This window comes from Lacerta agilis, chromosome 10 (genome assembly GCF_009819535.1).
Source record: "Lacerta agilis isolate rLacAgi1 chromosome 10, rLacAgi1.pri, whole genome shotgun sequence".
Lineage (NCBI taxonomy): Eukaryota > Metazoa > Chordata > Lepidosauria > Squamata > Lacertidae > Lacerta > Lacerta agilis.
The window spans coordinates 511,178-532,237 of NC_046321.1; the positions used below are offsets into that span (position 1 = coordinate 511,178).

The following is a 21,060-nucleotide window of genomic DNA, read 5'->3' on the forward strand; positions in this document are numbered from 1 at the left end:
CCTGTTGACCACTTAATGGTCAACAGGCACCAGAAAAATAAATGGCCTGGCGAAGAGGAGAGAGAGGAGACAGGATAGCTACCTGTATCTTCCAGTATCTCAAGGGCTGCCCCATGGAAGAGGGAGCAAGCTTGTTCCCATGGCTTCAGGTTGCAAGAAAGGAGATTCCGACTAAGTATCAGGGAGAACTTTCTGAGGGTGAGAGGCGTCCAGCAGTCTCCCCTGGAAGGTGCTCGACTGCCCTTCCTTGGAGGTTTTTAAGTGGAGCTCGGATGGCCATCGGTCATGGATGCTTCAGCTGAGATTCCTGCATTGCAGGGGGTTGGACTAGAGGACCCTCAGGGTCCCTTCCAGCTCTACAATCCTCTGATTCTATGATTCTCCAACACAAGGCAATGAAAATCCTCTGCCGGGGGCCCCGCTGCCGCCCTGAGCACCCCTCTGCCGGCCGGCTGCTGGGAGCTGTCCGCCAAGAATGGCGGGTGCTCATAGAGGGGGCCTCCTTGAACCAAGCGCTCCTTGCTGGCCGCTCATGGCGCATGGACACAGAAGCGTAAGAAGAGAGGCTGCAGGATCAGGCCAGCGGCTCGTTATGGAAGAAACCCACAAGCAGCCCTCATCTCTCCTGTGGGGCAGCCTTGCTGCAGGAGAAGGACCCCTCGGCTTTTCCTGGGAGAGGGCTGGGGTGGGTGGGTGGCATCGCAGGCTGGACTAGGGGTGAGGGGGGTGGGCGTCGGGGTTCTCAGACCAGCCTGTCAAGGTCTCTCAGTTGTAGCTGCTCTGCCTTGTCTTTTGCACTTTTTTGGGGGGGGGCAGGGAGAGATCAGACCCTCCGTAGCCCCTTGCCTGCCTCTGCCAGAGAGCCCGCTCTTGCAGCCAGCAGTATGGCAAGTCCTTGTCAAGTGACACGCAGGGGACTGTGAATCTCTCCCTGCCTCCCCCCCCAAAAAAACCCCTTATTAAGAGTCAGTCGGCCACCAATTAGCCGAGCCTTTTCGGTGACAGCTGGGCTGCAAACTTGCAAGCCTGCAGCAGAGAACCGGGCGCCTCAGCCGAACGCAGAAAAGAGCAAAGGTGGCAAAGTGGCACGGCTGGCGCCGGGGAGCGGGTGGGCCCGCGAAGCCAATTACCAGGCTGGCCCTGCGCAGCGTGGGCTTCAGCCCTGATGGATGTCCCTCCGGCAGGGGGAGGGAAGGGGAGCAGGAGAGAACGGAGACACCTTGCCAGCCAGGCCGCCTTCCTGCCAAGGAAGCAGCCATCAGGGGTGGGAGGGTTTTGCAGAAAGGGAGGAGGAGCCCAGCTGCCGAGCAGCCGGGGCAGGGCCAGGAGAGGGGCAGGATGAGGCCCCCTTGGATCCTCCGTGGGCCAGGCTGCCGGACTGATGCAGGAAGGAAAAAAGCACTTGCTCAGCATTTTGGAGTGTGGCCTTCCTGTGGCCAGAGCGGCATCGGACCTCCTGGTGCCAACATGGTGCCCGTCTAGTCCAGCCTCCTATTCTCCCAGTGGGCAGCCATCTTCCCATTATGGGAAACCAGCAAGCAGGATCCGAGCACAGGAGCAGCTCTCCCCTCCTGCCGTTTTCAGCACCGAATCCTGAGAGCCTCCCCAATGAAGGTCGGTGGAAGGTTTGCAGTGGCCCAGAGAGCTGGTCCCTCAGCCGCCCGCTCTCTGCACCTCACCCCAGGGCTCTGTCCTGCTGCCCCCACAGACCCCGTGCGCCTTCCCTTCCTCCTGGGCACGTCTCTGGCAGAGGAAGACGACCACAGAGCAAAGCAGCCCAGGATGCGAGTGATGCGATTGGTACAAAAGCTGCCCAAATGAGCTGAGTGTTGGCTGCGGCCGGCCTCTACTGGGCTTCCGGGCTCAGGAGGGAGGGAGCTGCTCCTGTGCTTGGATCCTGTATGCAGGCTTCTTCCCATCGGGGCTGCTGTCTGGCCACTGTGAGAAGAGGGCCCCTCGGACCTCATCCTGCTGCACCTTGCCTCTCTCCCCCTTCCCTCTTCAGCTGAGATGACGTCCTCTGCTGCCCCTTCTTAAGTGCATTTTCTTGCCCGGTATTCCAAAAGACGGGAAGGCCGGCTGGCATGAATGCCATCCTTCCCTCCCTCCCCAAACCCAGCATTGTGCCGGCTGGCCTCCTACAAGCAGCCGGCTGCCGGTGCCCCATTTAACCGCGGCCGGATTCAGCAGGCCGGCCGGCCAGCCCTTCGGAACAGAGCAACCTGCTCATTGACTTCTCCACAAAGGCTCGGCGGGATCCCTGGCTCTCCCTCCGGATTGTTTTGTGTGCCTCGGCTCGGCTGAACAAACGGCAGGCCCCGGCACGGGAGCAGCTATTGAGCGGGAGCCGAGGGAGAGCCGGGCTCGGAGAATTGTAGAGCTGGAAGGGGCTGCGGGGGCCATCTAGTCCAACCCCCTGCAATGCAGGAATCAGAGCGGAAGAATCCCTGGCAGAGGGCCACCTGACCTTTGCTGAAGAACAGCCAGTGAAGGAGAGCCCACCACCTCCTGAGGCCGTAGAATCATAGAATTGTATGCTTCAAAGGGACCCCGAGGGTCATCCAGCCCACCCCCACCCCCGCAATGCAGGAATCGCAGCGGAAGTATTCGCGAGAGTGGCCATCTGACCTCTGCTTAAAGCCCTCCAAGGAAGGAGAGTCGCCCGCCCTTCAGGGGAGTCCTTTTGTCAAAGTGGCTCTTCCCATCGGAAGGATCTTCCTTGTGGAGGATCCCAAGGTGCAGCAGAGAGCAAGGAGGGCGGAGGGGATTGTGTGTGGGGAGGGCAGGAGTGGGGGGGCCTGCTTGTCTCGGAGCCTGGTGGCGCCTTTTAGATTGCAAGCAGGCGGGCAGGCGGCGGCGGTGGCAGCTCCTCGGCTTCAGGGAGGCTTGATAGGAAGAGGGAAATGCAATTAAAAAGAAAAGGTTAGCAGCTGGCCGTGATTGTGAAGAAGCTGTGGGAGGAACAGCCTGCCTGCAAATTGGAAATCCCTCTGCTCTTCCCCGCCCCCCCCTCAAGATTCCTGAGATGGTGCTCCTGCAAGAGAGGGCGCAAGAGGGGAGAGAGCTCTTGGGGAGCCTCTCTTGGGAGAAGGGGGGTCCCTGTGGGGCAGGAGAGCTGCAGGAGGAAGGAGCAGCAAGGCGGGGAGGGGGGCAGAAGTTTCTCTCCCTGCCTCGTCACGCCAGAACTCGTGGGCACCCGAGGAAACAGAACGTGGGGCCCTTTGGGACAGATCAAAGGAGGCGCAGAGTTAAACCGCAGAGGCAGGGATGGCCTCCAACTTGGGGGGCTTGAAAAGAGGAGGAGGAGAGGGGAGAGGGCTGCTCTTGAGGTCGGATCCTGCTGGCTGGTCTCGCAGAGGCAGTTGTTGAGAACAGGATGCTGCACTTGCTGGGCCTCTGAATGCAGGAATCGCAGCCAAAGCATCCCTGACAGGGGGCCATCCAACTGCCGCTCAGAAACCTCCAAGGAAGGTTTTTCAAAACCCTCATGGCAGTGGGCAAGGGCTTGTGCTCTGATGCCCAGAGTTGGGGAGCCTTTTGGAGAGGGGGGTGGGGCCAGGGCTGGGGCGCCCCATGTTCCCGCAAGGTTGCAGGAGACGACACCTCATTTGAGAGAGAAACCTGCTTTCCCTGAGAATTGAAGAACTGCTCGTTGCATGTTTCAGTCTTTTGTGCCATTGAGGCCAGGGAATTTCTGGCTACTTTTGAGTCTCCCTTTGAGGGAGATCCAGGCTTCTGAGCGCAGGGTCAACAAGCCCCCCAGAAGCAGAAGGGGATTCCTCCTGGCCTGCCCCTCTGGCTCCTTTGACCATCTGATTGCTTCCCCCCCCCAAACAGGGCGATAAAGAATGGGAAAGGACTGCATAGCAAGAAGGAGGTCCCGATCCACCGGGTGGCCGACATCTCTGGGGTAAGGAAGGCAGAGTCGCCCTGCAGAGAAGCAGATCCCACCAGCGTCCCTGCATGCTTGTTTTGTTTTTAAAAAAGAAGGGCAATGTGTAGAATCACCGAATTGCGGAGTTGGAAGGGACCCCCGAGGGTCATCTGGTCCAACCCCCTGCGATGCAGGAATCCATGGGCCTCGAACCCATGACCCTGAGATTAAGAGTCTCCTGCTCTGCTGACTGAGCTCTCTCTTAGAAACTCTGCCTAAGTGGAGAGGAGGGAGAGGCCTAGGTTTTCTGCTGGGATCTCTAGAGTCCCGTTCTCAGCCCTCCAGGTGAAAGCTTTGGAAAGGCGCTTGGTCTTGGCCTGGAAATGGGCGCCTCCCTCCCTTCCAAGGGGCTTCATGGAACCAGCTTGGCCAAAGGCAAGGCTGGTGGGCGCCATTGGGAGGTGTTTGTTCTCCTTCTCTTCCTTCCTTCTCTCTCTCTCTCCTTCTCACCATGTGCCCAGTGCCTGGCTCCAGAATCTCCCGAGGGGTCAGGCCGTTTCCCATGCCCATTCCCTCCTCCAAGCAAAGAGCCCCAAAGTGAAACTCTGCAGCCCTGCTTGGTTATGAAAGGGAAATGGAAAGGATTTGGGGGGGGGGGGTTGTGTGTGTGTGTGTGTGTGTGTGTGTGTGTAGAGCAGGGGTCACCAACCTTTTTCAGCCGTGGGCTGGTCCACCGTCAGACCATGTGGTGGGCCAGGCTATATTTTGGGGAGAAAAAAAATGAACGGATTCCTATGCCCCACAAATAACCCAGAGATGCATTTTAAATAAAAGCACACATTCTACTCACGTATAAACTGTGGATTTAAGCCAGGATCTATCCACATCTTGTGCCCCTCTTTGTGCCCCGACTGGGCCAGGCTAGAAGACTGGAACACCTTCAGCTCAATCCGGATAACTGGACTCACAACTGTGTGTCATGAGCACCTGTACTAACTTCAGAGGTCTAATAAATGCAGTGGCTACATTAACTTGAAACAGTTCTTCTTTATTTCTACAAACTACAATATATACAGATTACAGAAGTTAAATAGGGAGATCAAAGACTCAGTTCCCTCCCCCTTCTCTCAGACCACAAGTCATACGATTCTCACAAAGGGAGGGGTGAAATGCTAACACAAACACCCTGATTCCCGGACTGTCCATGGGCTGGATTGAGCAGGCGATTGGGCCGGATTCGGCCCCTGGGCCTTAGGTTGCCTACCCCTGGTGGAGAGAGAGAGAGATGCAGGCTGGGAAAGTGATTGGCTTTTCATCGGCCATCGACCTGACGCCACCAGGACGGAAGCCTCATCAGCAGCCGTTGTCCCCCTGACTGAGAGGACAGGGAAAGTTCTCCACACAGCTGCAAACTCAGGCCCTCGGGAGCAAAACTGCCCTCCCAGATCCAGCCAGGGCCCCGTGGGGACATTTGCGCTGCTTCTGGACTTGGGCTGCTGAGATTGGCATCCTTGGGGGGAGCTGGACGCCCTGGTGATAGGGGTGACCTGGTTGCCCCAGTGTACTTTGAAGTTTCGCAGAGCTCTCTGCAAGCAGCCTTTCCACAGGCTCCCGAGAAAGTCAAGGAAGAGAGCCTCTTGTGGGTCAGGAATGGGCAACGCTTCTTTCTATGTATGTGGTCACGGCCGCATGGATATTATTAACCGAGAGACGGAAGGAAGAAACAATCCCGACCAGGGCAAATCAAGTTGATGGACTATGCCGAAATGGCAAAATCAACTGGGAAGCTCAGGGACCAAGAAGACAAGAACTTTAAAAAGAGAATGGGGAAAAAAATCTATAATTTATTTAGGAGACCATTGTAAGCAAATGGAAACACTAGCAGGATTTTAATCACACTTGTAAAGTGACAAAAACTATGGACAATTTAGATGGATAAGAAATGTGGATAAAGGATTGTTATGCAGTTGTAATTTGTCAGGGTACACCACAGTGTTGCTCATGAGTAACAACAGAGTCCTCTTACACGGAAAATTACTTTATTGTGCATAACTATTTACAGTGTGGAGCTAGCTAAAAACATGACCGCTCAGTCACTTGCAGAATCCGGAAGTGCCTCCTCTCCTGTTTCCCGCCCAGCACCGAAGCCTCGGCACCCTGAAGCGACGTCTTCTGTTTCCTCTGCCCCCCCCTCCGATCTGCAACTCCCCCTCCGATCACCTCTGGCTGGCGTTGCTGGGTCTCTGCCCAGCATCCCTGACCCTCGACTCCTCCTCCTCTTCCGCGGGAGAGAGCTCTGGCGATGGGCTTTGAGAGGAGTCAGGTGACAGCAGTGGCTGGGGCTGCCTGTACCTGAGCAAGACCTCCTCTCGAGGAGGTTCCCTACCCTGCTCCTCCCCACTAGCAGGATCACCTTCCCCGCTCTCCCCGCGAGTACTCCCGCCCGGGCTCTCCTCACGAGTAGGACATCCCCTGGGCTCTCCTCGCAAGGAGAAGGCAATTGACATGAGGACCCAAGGATGAAAGGGGGGGGGGAGTCTTGTGATTCAGAGCAATCTCTTCATATGGATTTTTAATTGACTTTGTTGTAAGTTTATATTTTCTAAAATCAAATAAAAATCATTTTACAAAAGGAATGGGCAAAGCTTCCGGGAGCAATGAGAAGGAGTAACTGGCCGGTTCTCCAAAGGGAGAGAAGTAGGAAGTGGGGTCCCCCAAGGACCGCCGTTGGGCCCTGCGCCACTGAGAGATTTTACTTTCTTGGGTTCCATGATCACTGCAGATGGTGACGGTAGTCACGAAATTAAAATACGCCTGCTTCTTGGGAGAAAAGTGATGACAAACCTAGACAGCATCTTAAAAAGCAGAGACATCACATTGCTGACAAAGGTCCGTATAGTTAAAGCTATGGTTTTCCCAGTAGTAATGTATGGAAGTGAGAGCTGGACCATAAAGAAGGCTGTTTGCCGAAGAATGGATGCATTTGAATTCTGGTGCTGGAGGAGACTCTTGAAAGTCCCTTGGCCTGCAAGAAGATCAAACCTATCCATTCTGAAGGAAATCAGCCCTGAGTGCTCACCGGAAGGACAGATCCTGAAGCTGAGGCTCCAAGACTTTGGCCACCTCATGAGAAGAGAAGACTCCCTGGAAAAGACCCTGATGTTTGGAAAGATGGAGGGCACAAGGAGAAGGGGACGACAGAGGATGAGATGGTTGGACAGTGTTCTTGAAGCTACCAACATGAGTCTGACCAAACTGCAGGAGGCAGTGAAAGATAGGCGTGCCTGGCGTGCTCTGGTCCATGGGGTCACGAAGAGTCGGACATGACTGAACGACTGAACAACAACACCACAGGATCCAGAGTGAGGAGCAGGGAGGTGACCAGGTTTGCTGATGACAGTGGATCGTTCCAGCTTGTTGGAACAAAACGAGATTGCCAAGAGCTTCCAAGAGGACCTTTCCAAACAGAGTGGATGGGCAGTAAATCCTTGTGAAGTGATGCGTGGTGGAGCAAAAAATAGATATTCTTAATTTCACATGTACGCTCGGTGGCACTGACAGACCAGGGACGACACCTTGCGATCGCAGCAGAAGCTCCGTGAAGGTGCTGCAGCTGCGAAAAGGCAAGTTCCACGCTGGGGAGCATCAGGAAGAGAATGGAAAATAAAACCGCCAATATCATGGCACCGCTAGAAAACGCTCTGGAATCCCATGCCCATTTCCGGTTGACTCGCCTCGAAAGGAATATTGCTGAGTTGGAAAAGGTTCAGGAAAGGACACCCAAATTGATCGGGGTGGAGGGACTGCCCTGCGAAGAAAGGTCCCCGGGTTTGGGACTTGGCAGTTTAGAGAAGAGGCGAGGAAGAGGCAACGTGATAGAAACTTAAAAAATGATGCCTGGCCTGGAGAAAGTGGAGAGAGAAAAGGGTTTCCTCCCTCTCTCCTAACCCTGGAACTCCTGGAGGTGCAATGAAGCTGGATTCAAGACGGAGAAAAGAAATAACTTCTTTGCGCAGTGCAGAGTTTACCTGTGGAACTCCTTCCCACAAGACGGCGGCCAGCTTGGATGGCTCTCAAAGAGAATTAGACAATTTCATGGAGGAGGAGAGGGCTATGGATGGCTGCCAGCCAGGGTGGCCAGAGAGATGGCACCTCTGAATCACAGGTTGGCAGAACGGGCACCTGGTTGGTGACACTGAGAACAGGATGCTGGACGAGACGGGCGCTGGGCCTGATCCAGCAGGCCTGCCATATCTCCTCCTCACCGGCATACGGAGCTGGATTCGGTTTGCCTTTCGCTTTCTGTGCCAGGCACGCCCTCGCTTGCAGCCGCAGATGGTGCCGCCCGGGCCAAGACGCTCCTGTCTCTGCCGCCGGTTCCCTCAGCGGCTCCGAGCCTTTGCCAGGCAGGATTCCTGGCATCCCCACCTCCTCCGAGGCCCTTGGGGAAGGTGACCGGCGGGCAGGAGACCGGCGAGACGTCCCTCGCTGGTGAGCCGAAAGGGCGGGTGGCCCTCCCCTGGAAGAGAGGCCTCTTCTCTGGGCCCCGTGCCCTCCGCTGAAAGGGTTCTCTGAGCAGAGCCCGCCAGGCAACTGAGCTGGTGACGGAGCTGCGGAAGCCGACTCTTCCCCCCCTCCGCCCCCCTCCTGGTCTCCTGCGCCTCCTCATTAAGGCACCTTGATTGCATTTGAGCAGCTTGGCTGTGCAGATGAGGCGGCTGCGGCTAAGCGGTTCGAAACCTGCTCGGCGGGCAAGTGATCTAATTCCGGCCGGTGCCTGGAGGCATCTGATTAAATGTGCTGCGTTGTCACCTGACGCCGCCTTGCAGCTGAGCACGTTTGCGCGGCCTGCCAAGAACAGAGAAAGAGAGGGGGTGGGCTTCTGAGCCCTATCAGTGCCTCTGCCCCCCCCCAAATCACGGTCTGAGCCCCCGAGGCTTGCAAGAGAAACCCTGGACTGCTATCCCTCCCCTCCAAGGCATGTAATCCTGCTCGGGAGTAATTTACTAAATAATTTAAGTCATGTAAGACAAATCTGCGTCCGCTTCCAACGCTGCGTCCCATTATGGGGCTTGCGAGAGCCACAATTGCAGAGTGATGGGGTTGGGGGAGGGAGCTCGTTCGCCGCACCCGCCTGGCTGTCCTTCCACAAAGTCCTTGCATAATTTTGCATAATTGGCAACGCTTCACATAAAAGTAGAGTTATGATTCTATTTTTCTCCATTCTATTTATGCATAATTTCCTTTCCATTCAGAGATAATTAACGCTGGGGAGGTTTTAAAATAATAGCAGCCATCCCTGGCTTTTCTCCGTCTTGCTCTCTCTCTCTTGGCTGGGAACTTGAATCGTAGAACCATAGGGCTGGTACCCCAGGGGTCATGTAGCCCCAACCCCCTGCCATGCAGGAATCTCACCTGAAGCATCCATGACGGACGGCCACCCAACCTCTGCTTGAAAACCTCCAAGGAAGGAGAGTCTACCAGCTCTGTTCTACTGCCAAACAGATCTTAACCGTTCAAAAGTTCTTCCTGATGTTTAGTTGGAATCTCCTTTCTTGTCATCTGAATCCACAGGTTCAGGCCCTGCCCTCCAGAGCAGGAAAAAATAAATGGACTCCATATCCCAGAGCTCTTATTAGCCTCTCCTTATCCAGGATAAGCAAGCCCAGCTCCTGCAACCGTTCCTCATCAGGCTTGGTTCCCCGACCCTACATCCTCTAGTTTCCCCTCCTCTGCCCACCTCCCAGCTTCTCCATATAGCCTGGGAGTCAGCAGGGTTTATCTTGCCTCGGTCCTGCGGATATCCCTCGCACCCCCATGATTTTATGCGTCTGTGTGTGTGTGCCCGCGATTTTCAGTGCCTGTGTCTGCGCAGACGCGATTTTTGGCGCCACAGAAGCGAGTCCCTGCGCCACACTGTACCGGTTTAGTGCTGCCTTCGTGTGGGCAGCTCAGTTCGGGGGCAGGTTGTGGGCCGGTCAAATGACCCCCGCGGGCCACTTCCAGCCCATCGCCCTTAGATTGGTGACCCCTGATATAGTCCATGGGAAGGCAACCTAAGCCCCGGGGGCCGGATCCGGCCCAATCGCCTTCTCCATCTGGCCCACAGACGGTCTGGGAATCAGGGTGTTTTTACATGAGTAGAATGTGTGCTTTTATTTAAAATGCATCTCTGGGTTATTTGTGGGGCATAGGAATTTGTTCCCCCTCAAATATAGTCTGCCCCCCCACAAGGTCTGAGGGACAGTGGACTGGCCCCCTGCTGAAAAAGTTTGCTGACCCCTGGCTCCCGGGAGGGAGCCCTTCCCGCGAGCTCTGAAGGAGCCACTGCCTGGGCCTCCGACCTCCTCCACCGAGCAGCACTCTGATGGGAGCAGCTAGGGACGGGCTCTTGGGCGTTGCCCCCCACACCCTGTCCAATTCCTGGACATGGAAGATTGAGGAATGGGCCTGGGGGCAAAGGACGAGACCTTTCTAAGGCAACTCCATAAGTAATAATAATAATAATAATAATAATATAGTAATCTATTACTTATACCCTGCCCATCTGGGTAGCAGAGGTGGACCAAAACGTGTGTCCCACAACACACACACGCACAAGCATGGCGCTGCCGGCAGCAGCACGCCTTCGTATCGCTTTGGCACCGCCTCCCATCCTCGCCCCAGACAGCGCCATTCACGGCCAGCGTCACCAGCCCCCAAGGCGGCTCCTCCGCCCGGGAAGCTGACGGCTGACCCACCTCTTCCCGAAACAGCGGCTGGCAGGACTTGGCAGGAAGCAAAAGGCACCAGTGGCATGCTTTGCTGCCACACAGCTCTGCAAGGACGCGAAAAGAGCCTCCTGGATCAGGCCCATGACCCAGCGGCCCCAAGGCAGGATCTGGGCGCAAGAGCCCTCTGTCTCCCTGCAGCTGCCAGCAAGTGCCGTTCCGAACAGCACTGCCTCCAGTCGGGAAGGGCAGAGCAGAGCCATCCTGGCTGGCAGCCCTCGGATCCTCCTTTCAATCCACCCCTGCCTCCTGTGGGAGGGAGTTCCACAGCTTAGCAACACGCTGCCTGAAGGACGGCTTTCTTTTCTCCGCCCTTGGCAGAGCTCTGTTGGTGTGATCCTGGGGCTTCTGCAGTGCCCAGGCCATCTCCACTGCCCACAGGAGCCTTTCCCCATGGGGATGTCGAAGGTGGGCATGGTCCTTCTGCAAAGAGAGAGGGGTGGGGGTCGTTCTGCACAAGGCAGTGAGCGAAATGGACACCTGCCTTTCGCTTGTTTCTCAGATCCAGCAAGGGCGACGGTTTGGCTGTCCCCTGGCATTCCCTTTCCCTGGATCTCAAGAAATGTCCCCTTAAGAAAGGCTGGCCCACCCTCCAGGCTTGCCTTCCTCCTCCTCCTCCTCCTCCTCCTCCTCGATGGCTCCTTGCCAGGATGACTGCCCTGCCTCCCCAGTTGGAGGCGCCAATGCCTTGGAATGCCACTTGCCAGAAACCACAGGAGGGGACAGTTGCTCTCGCACTCAGATCCTGCTTGGGGCATCTGGTTGGCTGCTGTGAGAATGCTGGACTAGATGGGCCATGGGCCTGATCCTGCAGGCTCCCCTTACATTCTTTGGTTCCTCCTCCTCCTTCCCCATCGAATCATGGCCTCCCTGCCAGCCCAGCCCAGCCCAGCCCAGGCTCTGCTCTCTTCCCGAGGCGGCTGCCTGCTCCTCCTCCTGCTCCTCCTCTTCAGTGCCAGGCCTCAGCTGCTGGAGAGATGCGGGCATGCAAGTTTCTCCTCCTTGGCTGCCCCTTTGCAGTTCATTTTTCTAAATTAAGGCGAGAGCAAAATAAAAGGCCACCTGGCTAGCTGTGGAGCTGAGGCGCTCTGGCCCCGCTCCCCCCCCCATCGCGCTCTCTCGCTCTCTCTCTCTCTCTCACACACACATTTGGGGGGGAATAAATCAGCCGCTGGTGAGGCTCCATCTTTGTGGGGGGGGGGACATTCCAGGCTGCAGAGTTCGAGCTGCAGTTTATCATTAAGTCCCCAAGGCAGTCGGTGTGCAGAGCCAGGCTGGATGAGGCCTTTCCAAGTCCCAGCCTGGACCCAGAAGCAGCGGCCCCCGATTTTGGGGTACTCTCATTTATTTACTCATATTGAAATACTGCCCCTCAATGAGGCCAAGCTTAGATTCACAAAACGTTTAGGGTGTATATGTGTGTGTTTGTGTGTGTGTGTTATTGAATTTTCTGTTTTACAATTTAAAATACTCAACATCCTTCTTTTCTTTCCATGGTTCATTTTACATATCATAAATCCCTGCATATTTTACAAAAACTATACCATTCACTAGGGACGCGGGTGGCGCTATGGTCTAAACCACAGAGCCTAGGGCTTGCCAATCAGAAGGTCGGCAGTAGATAAATAGGGACCACTCCAGCGGGAAGGTAAATGGCTTTTCCATGCACTGCTCTGGTTCGCTACATGACCCGGAAGCTGTACGCCAGCTCCCTTGGCCAGTAAAGCGAGATGAGCGCCACAACCCCAGAGTCATCTGCGACTGGACCTAACGGTCAGGGGTCCCTTTACCTTTTTTTATACAATTCACTATTCCATTATTATATCCATCAAAACTTACTTGTACTGTTGAATTTATTCGTTTTCAGGTGTACGCAATTATTTCACGTATATTTGAATGAAAGTTTTCCAATCTTCTTTAAATGTATGTTCTTCTTGTTCTCTTATTCTATATGTTAACTCTGCAAGCTGCGCATATTGCATCAGTTTAAGTTGCCATTCTTCTTCCATTTCTTCCACTTCTTGCTAACAAAACACAGGCCGCAGTAGTAGCATACATAAATAACCTTTCCTGATACCTGGGAATTTCTGTCTGAACTGTCCCCAACAAAAAGGACTCTTGTTTTTCTTTCCTTTTCTTGGGAAAATACTTTAAAACATTTATTTTCATTTCATTATGGATTATTTCCCAGTACTCTTTTTACCCTTTTACAAGTCTGCCACCTAGGATTGACCGTTCCCTCTGCATCTCTTCTCCTGCTTGGGCGGCTGGGTGGGGCTGATGTGCTGTGATTCAGCTGTGCTTCCTGCCTTGAAGGGTTGGACCAGAGGGCCCCTCGGGTCCCCCCATGCCCTACAATTCTGTGCTTCTACATCCCTTCGTTGAACTCTCCGTTCCCTCCCTCGAGGGCAGCTCCTGAAAGCCTTAGGAACTTGTTGCTAGGAGCTGCAGAAGCAGTTCAAACCTAGCCCTCCAACTGCGAGGAGGCATGCCTATTTGTGTCCGTGGCAGCCTTGGGGAGGGGGGGGGAGAGGTTTCTGTGGAAAGCGAGCTGCCCAAGGAGGTGCCCCAAGAAAGCTGAATCTTGCTCGGGAAGAGCTGCGGCTTCCAAGCAGCGGGGGATCAGCTGCTTGGCATGCAGAAGGGTCCCTGGCAATGCCTCCCGGATGAGCTGGGAGTGACGCCACCCCACCACCACCACTGGCGCAGGCCAATCTGATCCAGACAGCCCTGTTGGCTGAGCTCTCCCTCTTCTGCCTGCGGCTCCTGTGGGGAGTCGGCAGAGGCAGGAGACCCCCTTGTGCGCTGCTCCTGGTCTGCCCCAAAGGGACCTCTTCCGGTGCTGAGCCAGGACCCAGAGCCCCCGGGTGTCTGGGCACACCAGAGCCTGTCATCCGGGCCTGCTTATAGCAGAGCAGGGGCGCAGGGCTGGGGGTCTTGGCCCTGTGGGGAGGGGGCTGCGCCAGGCTGCTGCTGAGGGCTCCCTCTCATCCTCTCTCTCCCTGCAGGACACCCAGAAGGCCAAGCAGTTCCTCCCCTTCCTGCAGCGGGCCGGCCGCTCGGAGGCCGTGGTGGAGTACGTGTTCAGCGGCTCCCGCCTCAAGCTCTACATGCCCAAGGAAACTTGCCTTATCACCTTCCTGCTCGCAGGTGAGACCCTCATTGCTGGGGTGTGTTTGTGTGTGTGTGTGGGGGGGTCCCTCTCTCTCCTGCAGGCCGCCTCTCAGCAAATACTCTAGGAGCAGGGGGGGTGTTGGCACAGGAATGTGTGTTCAGCGCATTTGTCAGGTTGGGGTGGGTCAGGCCCAGACTCAGCGGGGGGGGGGGGAGTTCGTGGGTTTGGTCCCAGGGGTTCAGCCTCCTTTGTGCACCAATCCAGAGCAGATGATGGTGAAGATTTATACCCCCGCCCACCTGGCCGTGTTTCCCCAGCCACTCTGGGCGGCTTCCAGCAAAATATTAAAATACAAATCGAATCAAATATCTTTATTGGGGTCCATAGACCCACAAAACAGTTTCAAAACAAGATACAGTTAAAACGACCAAACAAGGGGGCGAAAGAGACCGAGGTAGTCATTTTGTTATGTCTGGAGCGTGATGGTCTTTGTTCCTTGCGACCTCCGGAAGAAACTTTGCCCCGGTCAGTGTAATAAGTTAAAATACAATAATTCACCAAATATTAAAAGCTTCCTTAAAGAGGGCTGCCTTCAGATTTGTGGAATAAATCCTGCAAATAAATAAAGGAATTGTGCAAAACGGGAGGCTTTTTGCAGATGTGCGTTCTTCATTCTCCTTGTGGAAAGCTCCTTTTGGTCTCGGGATCTGGGGTATGTTGAAGGGGCTGCCATTGCAGGGGGCTGGACCAGGTGACTCTTGGGGGTCCCTTCCGACTCCACCGTTCTGTGATTCTATGGGATTCCGAGCTCAGCAGGAGGGAGGGCTGTGCTTGTCTCTGCGGGCGCATTCCCTGCGGAACAGTTTGGGTTCTGTTGTGCCGACGTTTGCCACAATGTGGGCTCCTTGAGGAAGAGTCTGCCTGCCTCCTTGAGGAACAGCTGCCCCCAGCCAGCCCCTCTCTCTGGGGTGCATGGGGGGGGGTCTCCTTTGCATGGAGCAGGAAGCCAAGCTGTCGCTGCCTGAAGGGCCAATGGCAGCCCCTTCCCTCGTGGTCTGACTCTCCCAAGCAAGCCTTGATGGAGAGCAGGTGCAAACTTGTACAGCCGTACCTTCGATCTCAAACGCCTTGGCTCCTGAACAAATCGGCTCCCAAACGATCGAAACCTGGAAGTGGTTTTCGAATGATTTTTGGAAGCTGAATGTCCGGAGCGGCTTCCGATTGGCTGCAGGAGTTTCCTGCAGCCAATCGGAAGCCGCACTTTGGTTTCTGAACATTTTGGAAGTCGAACAGACCTACGGAACGGATTCCGTTCGACTTCCAGGGTACAACTCTAGTTCTTTTCTCTCTCCCTCGCTGTCTGAAAGTTGCAATTTGGTGGCATGTGGCGTGCAAAGTGGAATTGAGTGCCTGAGACCAGCTGCCACCCCCTTGCCTCTGCCCCCCAGGTCTGTGGGTGTGGTGCCCTTCTCCTGGCTGAGGCACAATCCCTTCTGGGTCTTCCTGCGCTCCTCGGCAAGGGCAGGTCCTGTGGCCCCTCTCCCACCCACTCCCTGCCAGGGCTCCCGTCTGGCGCGGCCCCTTCTCCCAGATCTTCACCCTGGCCAATGCCCAGGGATGTGGGTGTGCCGGGCAGGGAGCCTAGAGGGTTGCTGCCCCCTTGCAGCCAGGGAGAGTCCGGGGAGTGGCTCTGCTGCCCTCCCCACCACAGCCGTGCCCAGCCGCGCCCGCTCCTCTCCAGCCACGGACCCGCCGGGCGGCTGAGGCTCCTCTCCAGGGATGCCCCACCTGGCAGAGCGAGCCGAGTGCTTGAGTCACGATGTCGCGTGGAGGGAAACATCTGGCGGCCCGGCAGCTTCCTCTCTGTTTGATTAAAACTCCTTCTTCCGCGCAGGATCTTCCTCTCTTGGGACGGCACGAGGCGGGTTAGGAAGGGGAGCGGGTGGCCAAGTTGTGGTGCAGGGGGGACTCTGCAGGGACTGGTCCAGAGAGAGTGGGGGCCCCGAGCTGAGATGCTGCCAGGCGCAGGGGGGCTTGTTTGTGTTGGATGCAGCCCCTGAAACTCCTCTCTGGCCTGGGTGCTCCGTGGAGGCTGAGCTAATGGAGCAGGGGGGGGGCTCTTCCTTGGGGAGGCTCCCTGCTTTACCCACAGTCGGATGGAAGGGGGTGTGCTGGGAAACGGCCGCTCCCACCCCCAAAGGAGCCTGGAGCTGTTTCCGCCAGCCTGCCCTCGATGCAGGGGCTCGTCGGTGGGGACGGCCCTGCAGCTCAGCGGCAGACAGAATCGCAGGGTGGGAGAGTCGGAAGGGACCCCGTGGGTCATCTAGTCCAACCCCCAGCAGCGCAGGGAGCACAAGGGAACAGAAGGTCTTCCGCGGAGGCATCCTTTGCTCTGCAGCCTCGGTGGGTGTGAGGTGGCGGGGGGGGAGAGCGCCAGCAGGAGCAGCTCTCAGAGGCAGCACTTTGGGGGCGGCTCTTCATGACCCCCCCCCCCCCGATGTGGACGAAAATGACTCCATGGACTTTGCTGCCTGGAGATTGAACACCCTTTAATGACACTTAGATGGAGGAGAACAAGGATTTCCGGGGCTCCTGGCCTGCTGGGTCTCTGTGCTCTGAATGCCAGTGGCTGGAAGCGTGGGGGGGGGGTGTGCTCTGCTGCGCTTGCTTTTGGGTCCCACTGGTGGGCTTCCCTTGGGGGGCATCCAGCTGCCCGCGGTGAGAACGGGTGGCTGGGCTCTGTGGGCCCCCTGGGGTCTGATCCGGCCGTGGCTGGCCTCCTCCACATGCCCCGGGCGTCTCCCTGCCCCGAGTCCCGTTCTCAGGTGCCTCCCTGTTTGGGGCCGCCAGCCCACTCCTGCTTCTGTTGCCATGGCAATCTCTGTGGGAGAAAAGACGGCCCTGAACATCGATCGAGTTCCAGTTAATTGTTGGGGGATTCAATAGAAATGCCGAATTCCTTCGGCCTGGTGCTGCTCCCCAAAACAAGGGCAGCGGAGGAGGAGGAGGGGAACAGAGGTCTCGTTCTCCCTCTAGCTGATATTCCACATCTGCATCTCTCTCTCTCTCCTTCCTTGAACTCTGTGCTATAGGCGGCTAAAGAGTTCCCCCCTTGTTTGCCACGCTTGGTGTGACACTCGGCAGCAACCTGCACTCTGATTGTCAGCTCTGTTTCCTCCATTGCCGGGGGGTTGGACTAGATGACCCTCGGCCCCCTTCCGACCCTACAAGGCTATGATTCTATGACACTCTGGATTCCAAGGGAGGCCCTGCCTGGCTGCGCCTGGCCTGCTACTCAGAAGTCTGCCCAAGACACCCCTGCTTCATAGAATCTGAGAATGGTAGAGTTGGAGGGGGGCATTGACGGTCAACCCCCCACAGTGCGGGTATCTCAGCTAATGCATTCCTGGCAGGTGGCCCTCAAACCTCTGCTTAAAAACCTCCAAGGAAGGAGAGCCACAACCTCCAGAGGAAGACCTTTCCACCGTCAAAACAGCTCTTACCGTCAGAAAGTTTTTTCCCCGTATGTTTAGTTGGAATCTCCTTTCTTGTAACTTGAAGCCATGGGTTCGAGTCCTGCCCCCCCAGAGCAGGAGAAAACAAGCCTGCTCCATCCAACGTGTGACAATAATAGTATTTATTTATTTATTTATTTATACCCCGCCCATCTGGTGGTGCCACCACCGAGAAGGCCCTCTGCCTGGTTCCCTGTCACCTTACGCCTTGCATGGAGGGAACCGCCAGAAGGCCCTTGGAGCTGGACCTCCGTGTCCGGGCAGAACGATGGGGGTGGAGACGCTCCTTCAGGTATACTGGGCCGAGGCCATTGAGGGCTTTCAAGGAAAGCTTGAGGAAAGCTTCCTGCATTTGGGACTTCTCAGTGCTGAGAAAAGGCGAGTAAGAAGCAGCGTGATCAGAGTCCGTAAAGCAAACAAGATGAATTTTAACAGGGAGAAATGTAAAGTACTACACTTGGGCAAAAAAAATGAAAGGCACAAATACAGGATGGGTGACACCTGGCTTGAGAGCAGTACATGTGAAAAGGAACTAGGAGTCTTGGTAGACCACAAACTTGACATGAGTCAAAAGTGTGATGCAGCAGCTAAAAAAGCCAATGCAATTCTGGGCTGCATCAATAGGAGTATAGCGTCTAGATCAAGGGAAGTAATAGTACCACTGTATTCCGCTCTGGTCAGACCTCACCTGGAATACTGTGTCCAGTTCTGGGCACCCCAGTTCAAGAAGGATACTGACAAGCTGGAACGTGTCCAGAGGAGGGCAACCAAAATGGTCCAAGGCCTGGAAACGATGCCTTATGAGGAACGGCTTAGGGAGCTGGGTATGTTTAGCCTGGAGAAGAGAAGGTTAAGGGGGGATATGATAGCCATGTTCAAATATATCAAAGGATGTCATATAGAGGAGGGAGAAAGGTTGTTTTCTGCTGCTCCAGAGAAGCAGACACGGAGCAATGGATTCAAACTACAAGAAAGAAGATTCCACCTAAACATTAGGAAGAACTTCCTGGCAGTGAGAGCTGTTCGACAGTGGCATTTGCTGCCAAGGAGTGTGGTGGAGTCTCCTTCTTTGGAGGTCTTGAAGCGGAGGCTTGACAGCCATCTGTCAGGAATGCTTTGATGGTGTTTCCTGCTTGGCAGGGGGTTGGACTGGATGGCCCTTGGGGTCTCTTCCAACTGTAGGATTCTATGCTCTGTTCTGCCTTGGTTAGATCCCACCTGGGATACTGTGTCCAGTTCTGGGCACCACAATTTGAGAAGGATGTTGACAAGCTGGAAGGTGTGCAGAGGAGGGCGACCGAGATGATCAAGGGTCTGGAAACCAAGCCTGATGAGGAATGGTTGAAGGAGCTGGCTATGTTTAGCCTGGAAAAGAGGAGACTGAGAGGAGATACGATAGCCGTCTTCAGATATCTCAAGGGCTGTCACATGGAAGAGGGAACAAGCTTGTTTTCTCCTGCTCTGGAGGGTAGGACTCGAACCCATGGCTTCAGTTAAAGGAGATTCCGACTAGATACTAGGAAGAACTTTCTGGCAGTAAGAGCCGTTCAACAAGAGCCGTTCAACAGTAGAACTTTCTCCTCCGGGAAGTAGTGGACTTTTAGGGAGCTGCTGGATGGCCACCTGTCACGGATGCTTCAGTTGAGATTCCTGCATTGCAGGGGGTTGGACTAGATGACCCTCGGGCGTCCCTTCTGACTCTGCAACTCTGATGATTCTAGGATCGCTCCTCTCCTCCTCCTCCCTGGCTTGGCTCAGCAGCTTCTGCCCAAGCAGCATAATGCCAAGTGCAGCCGTTTCCCCAGATGCTCTGCCACGTTGAGGTTGGATCGTGGCCATGCCCTGGCCCCAAAGGCCCTTCCTCCGGGGGCACAACTGTGGCCGCCCCCAAGCACTGCCCCTGATTGTAGCGGCATTTTTGCTTCATAGCAGCCGGGGCCAGGAGGTTGTGCCTCTTCCAAGGGGCATGTTTGATTGAAGCCGCCCAGAGCCGTGGGGCAGGAGCGAGGCCAGAAAACCGCAGCCGAAAGAGACCTTTCGTGTTTTTTTTTAGCTGACTAGGGTGGAAAACCCCCCACCAGGGAATGAAAGGCAGGATTAGCAAAAATGGAGCCGCAGAGAAGGGATGCGATTCGAACGAGTGGGGCCAGTGAGATGAAGAGCACCCTGCTCCAATCTGAGGCAGGAAGGGGGCTGATGCCCCAAAGGAGGGTTGCTGGGTCCTTCTGGATGCCAAGCAGGTGTTCTATGGCGAACGCACAAGCAGGACCCGAGCACCAGACCAGCCCCCTCCCTTCCTGCAGCTTCCAGCAACGGGGATTCAGAAGAATGGCTCCTGCGGTTTCCAGTCGGGTCCTTTTTCACCCTACAGGGGGACATTCCCAGCTCTCCTTGTGGGGCTGGCACCTGAGACCCGGTGCATGGAGACCTCTGCGCTTCAGGCCCTGATTCCTGGCGTCCCTGTCCCCCCAAGAGGCTTGTGAGGAGGCCGGGCGGGCGGAGACCTGTGGCGCTGCCGAGATTTGCCCGCCGGGCGGCTGTGGGCAGGCATCTCCCGAGCACACGAGCTCTGGCAAGGCGAGCGTGTAATACGGAGACATCATCCCAGAATCTTATTTATAATTAACCAGTCCTAAAGTCAGCTGCGCAAGACAAGAAAATGAGACGGCTCGTTCCGGAGCCTCTGATATTTTAAAATTTTAATAAGTGCTAAAACACCCACTTACGCGGGGAAATAAATAAGAGATGCCACCGCAGAAGGGCAAACGCCTGGCGCGCCTGACATGGGAGGGCTGCCGCTGCCTCCCTGCGTGCGTGCGTGCGTGCGGCCGGTGTGCAGGCAGGCGTGGGGATGCTGCTGCTGCTGCTGCTGCACACGGGGGGCTTTTGTGCACTTCCGCCTTGCCTGGGAGACTTTTCTCTCCTTGGAGAGCTTCTGCGCTTTCTCTCTCTCCCTCTCTGGTTTCTGGAGGGGTCTGGGTGTGTTTGTGTTCTGCACATTTCTCGGCTCCCCTGCAGGGGAAGGCAGCTGCAGTGGGGGGTGCATGAGAGCGGGAGCAGGGGGGGCGCAGGCAGAGGTTTGGATCAGCTGCTGCCCCCTGCTCAAGGCAGGAGCTGTGGGGTTTGGAGGAGGTTCCTCGAATGCGTCTCTCCCCCCCCCCCCCGCGAAGCAAAGCGATACAATTAAGACCCCCGGTCCCCAAGTGGAAACCCCACTGCCGGATCGGAGGGGCCTTAATGACTCAGCCTGCGAGTGTAATTGCGTTCCTGGCGTCCCAGTCCTTAATTATGCAATTAGCGGGGCTGTAGAGACTTATGAATTCGCCCGGCTCCTGTAATTGAATTGCAGTTTTATGGAAATCCAGGGGGGGATCCCCCTTCCTGCTCCCGGCGTGGCTCGTCCTTTGGGGAGCCCAGAAGGGGGCAGACCCACAGCTGGGACTTTCGGTGCCCCTGCTCTTGTAGTGTCAGGAGCTGCCCTGGGCTGTGAGGGTCCAAGGCTCTGGGTGGGGATCGGGGCAGAGGCCCAGCGAGGGCCCTTTCTATTTTCTGACTTATAAGGGCCAAGAACAGGAGAAGAGCCAGCTGGATCTTGCCCAAGGAGGGGCCGCCGAGTCCAACCTTCTGCCCTCCCAGGGCCAACCAGAGGTGCTTTGCTTTGTGGTCATTTAGTTATACTTATTAATTAAATTTGTATTCTGCCCTTCATCCGGAGATCTCAGACAAAAGAGAAACACAAAAGACATAATGGAACCGAGAGCGAAAACAGGAAACTCAGAACTGCCT

General features: G+C 55.9%; 1 protein-coding gene across 1 annotated transcript in view; it reads left to right on the plus strand.

Annotated features, from left to right (window-relative positions):
- Positions 1 to 21,060, plus strand: part of SND1 (staphylococcal nuclease and tudor domain containing 1) — a 217,137-nt gene that overhangs the window by 113,111 nt on the left and 82,966 nt on the right. Inside the window, exons 14-15 of the mRNA XM_033163456.1 lie at positions 3,838 to 3,910; positions 13,653 to 13,794. Of these exons, the coding sequence (XP_033019347.1) occupies positions 3,838 to 3,910; positions 13,653 to 13,794 (215 nt within the window). The remainder of the gene's footprint in view (positions 1 to 3,837; positions 3,911 to 13,652; positions 13,795 to 21,060) is intronic.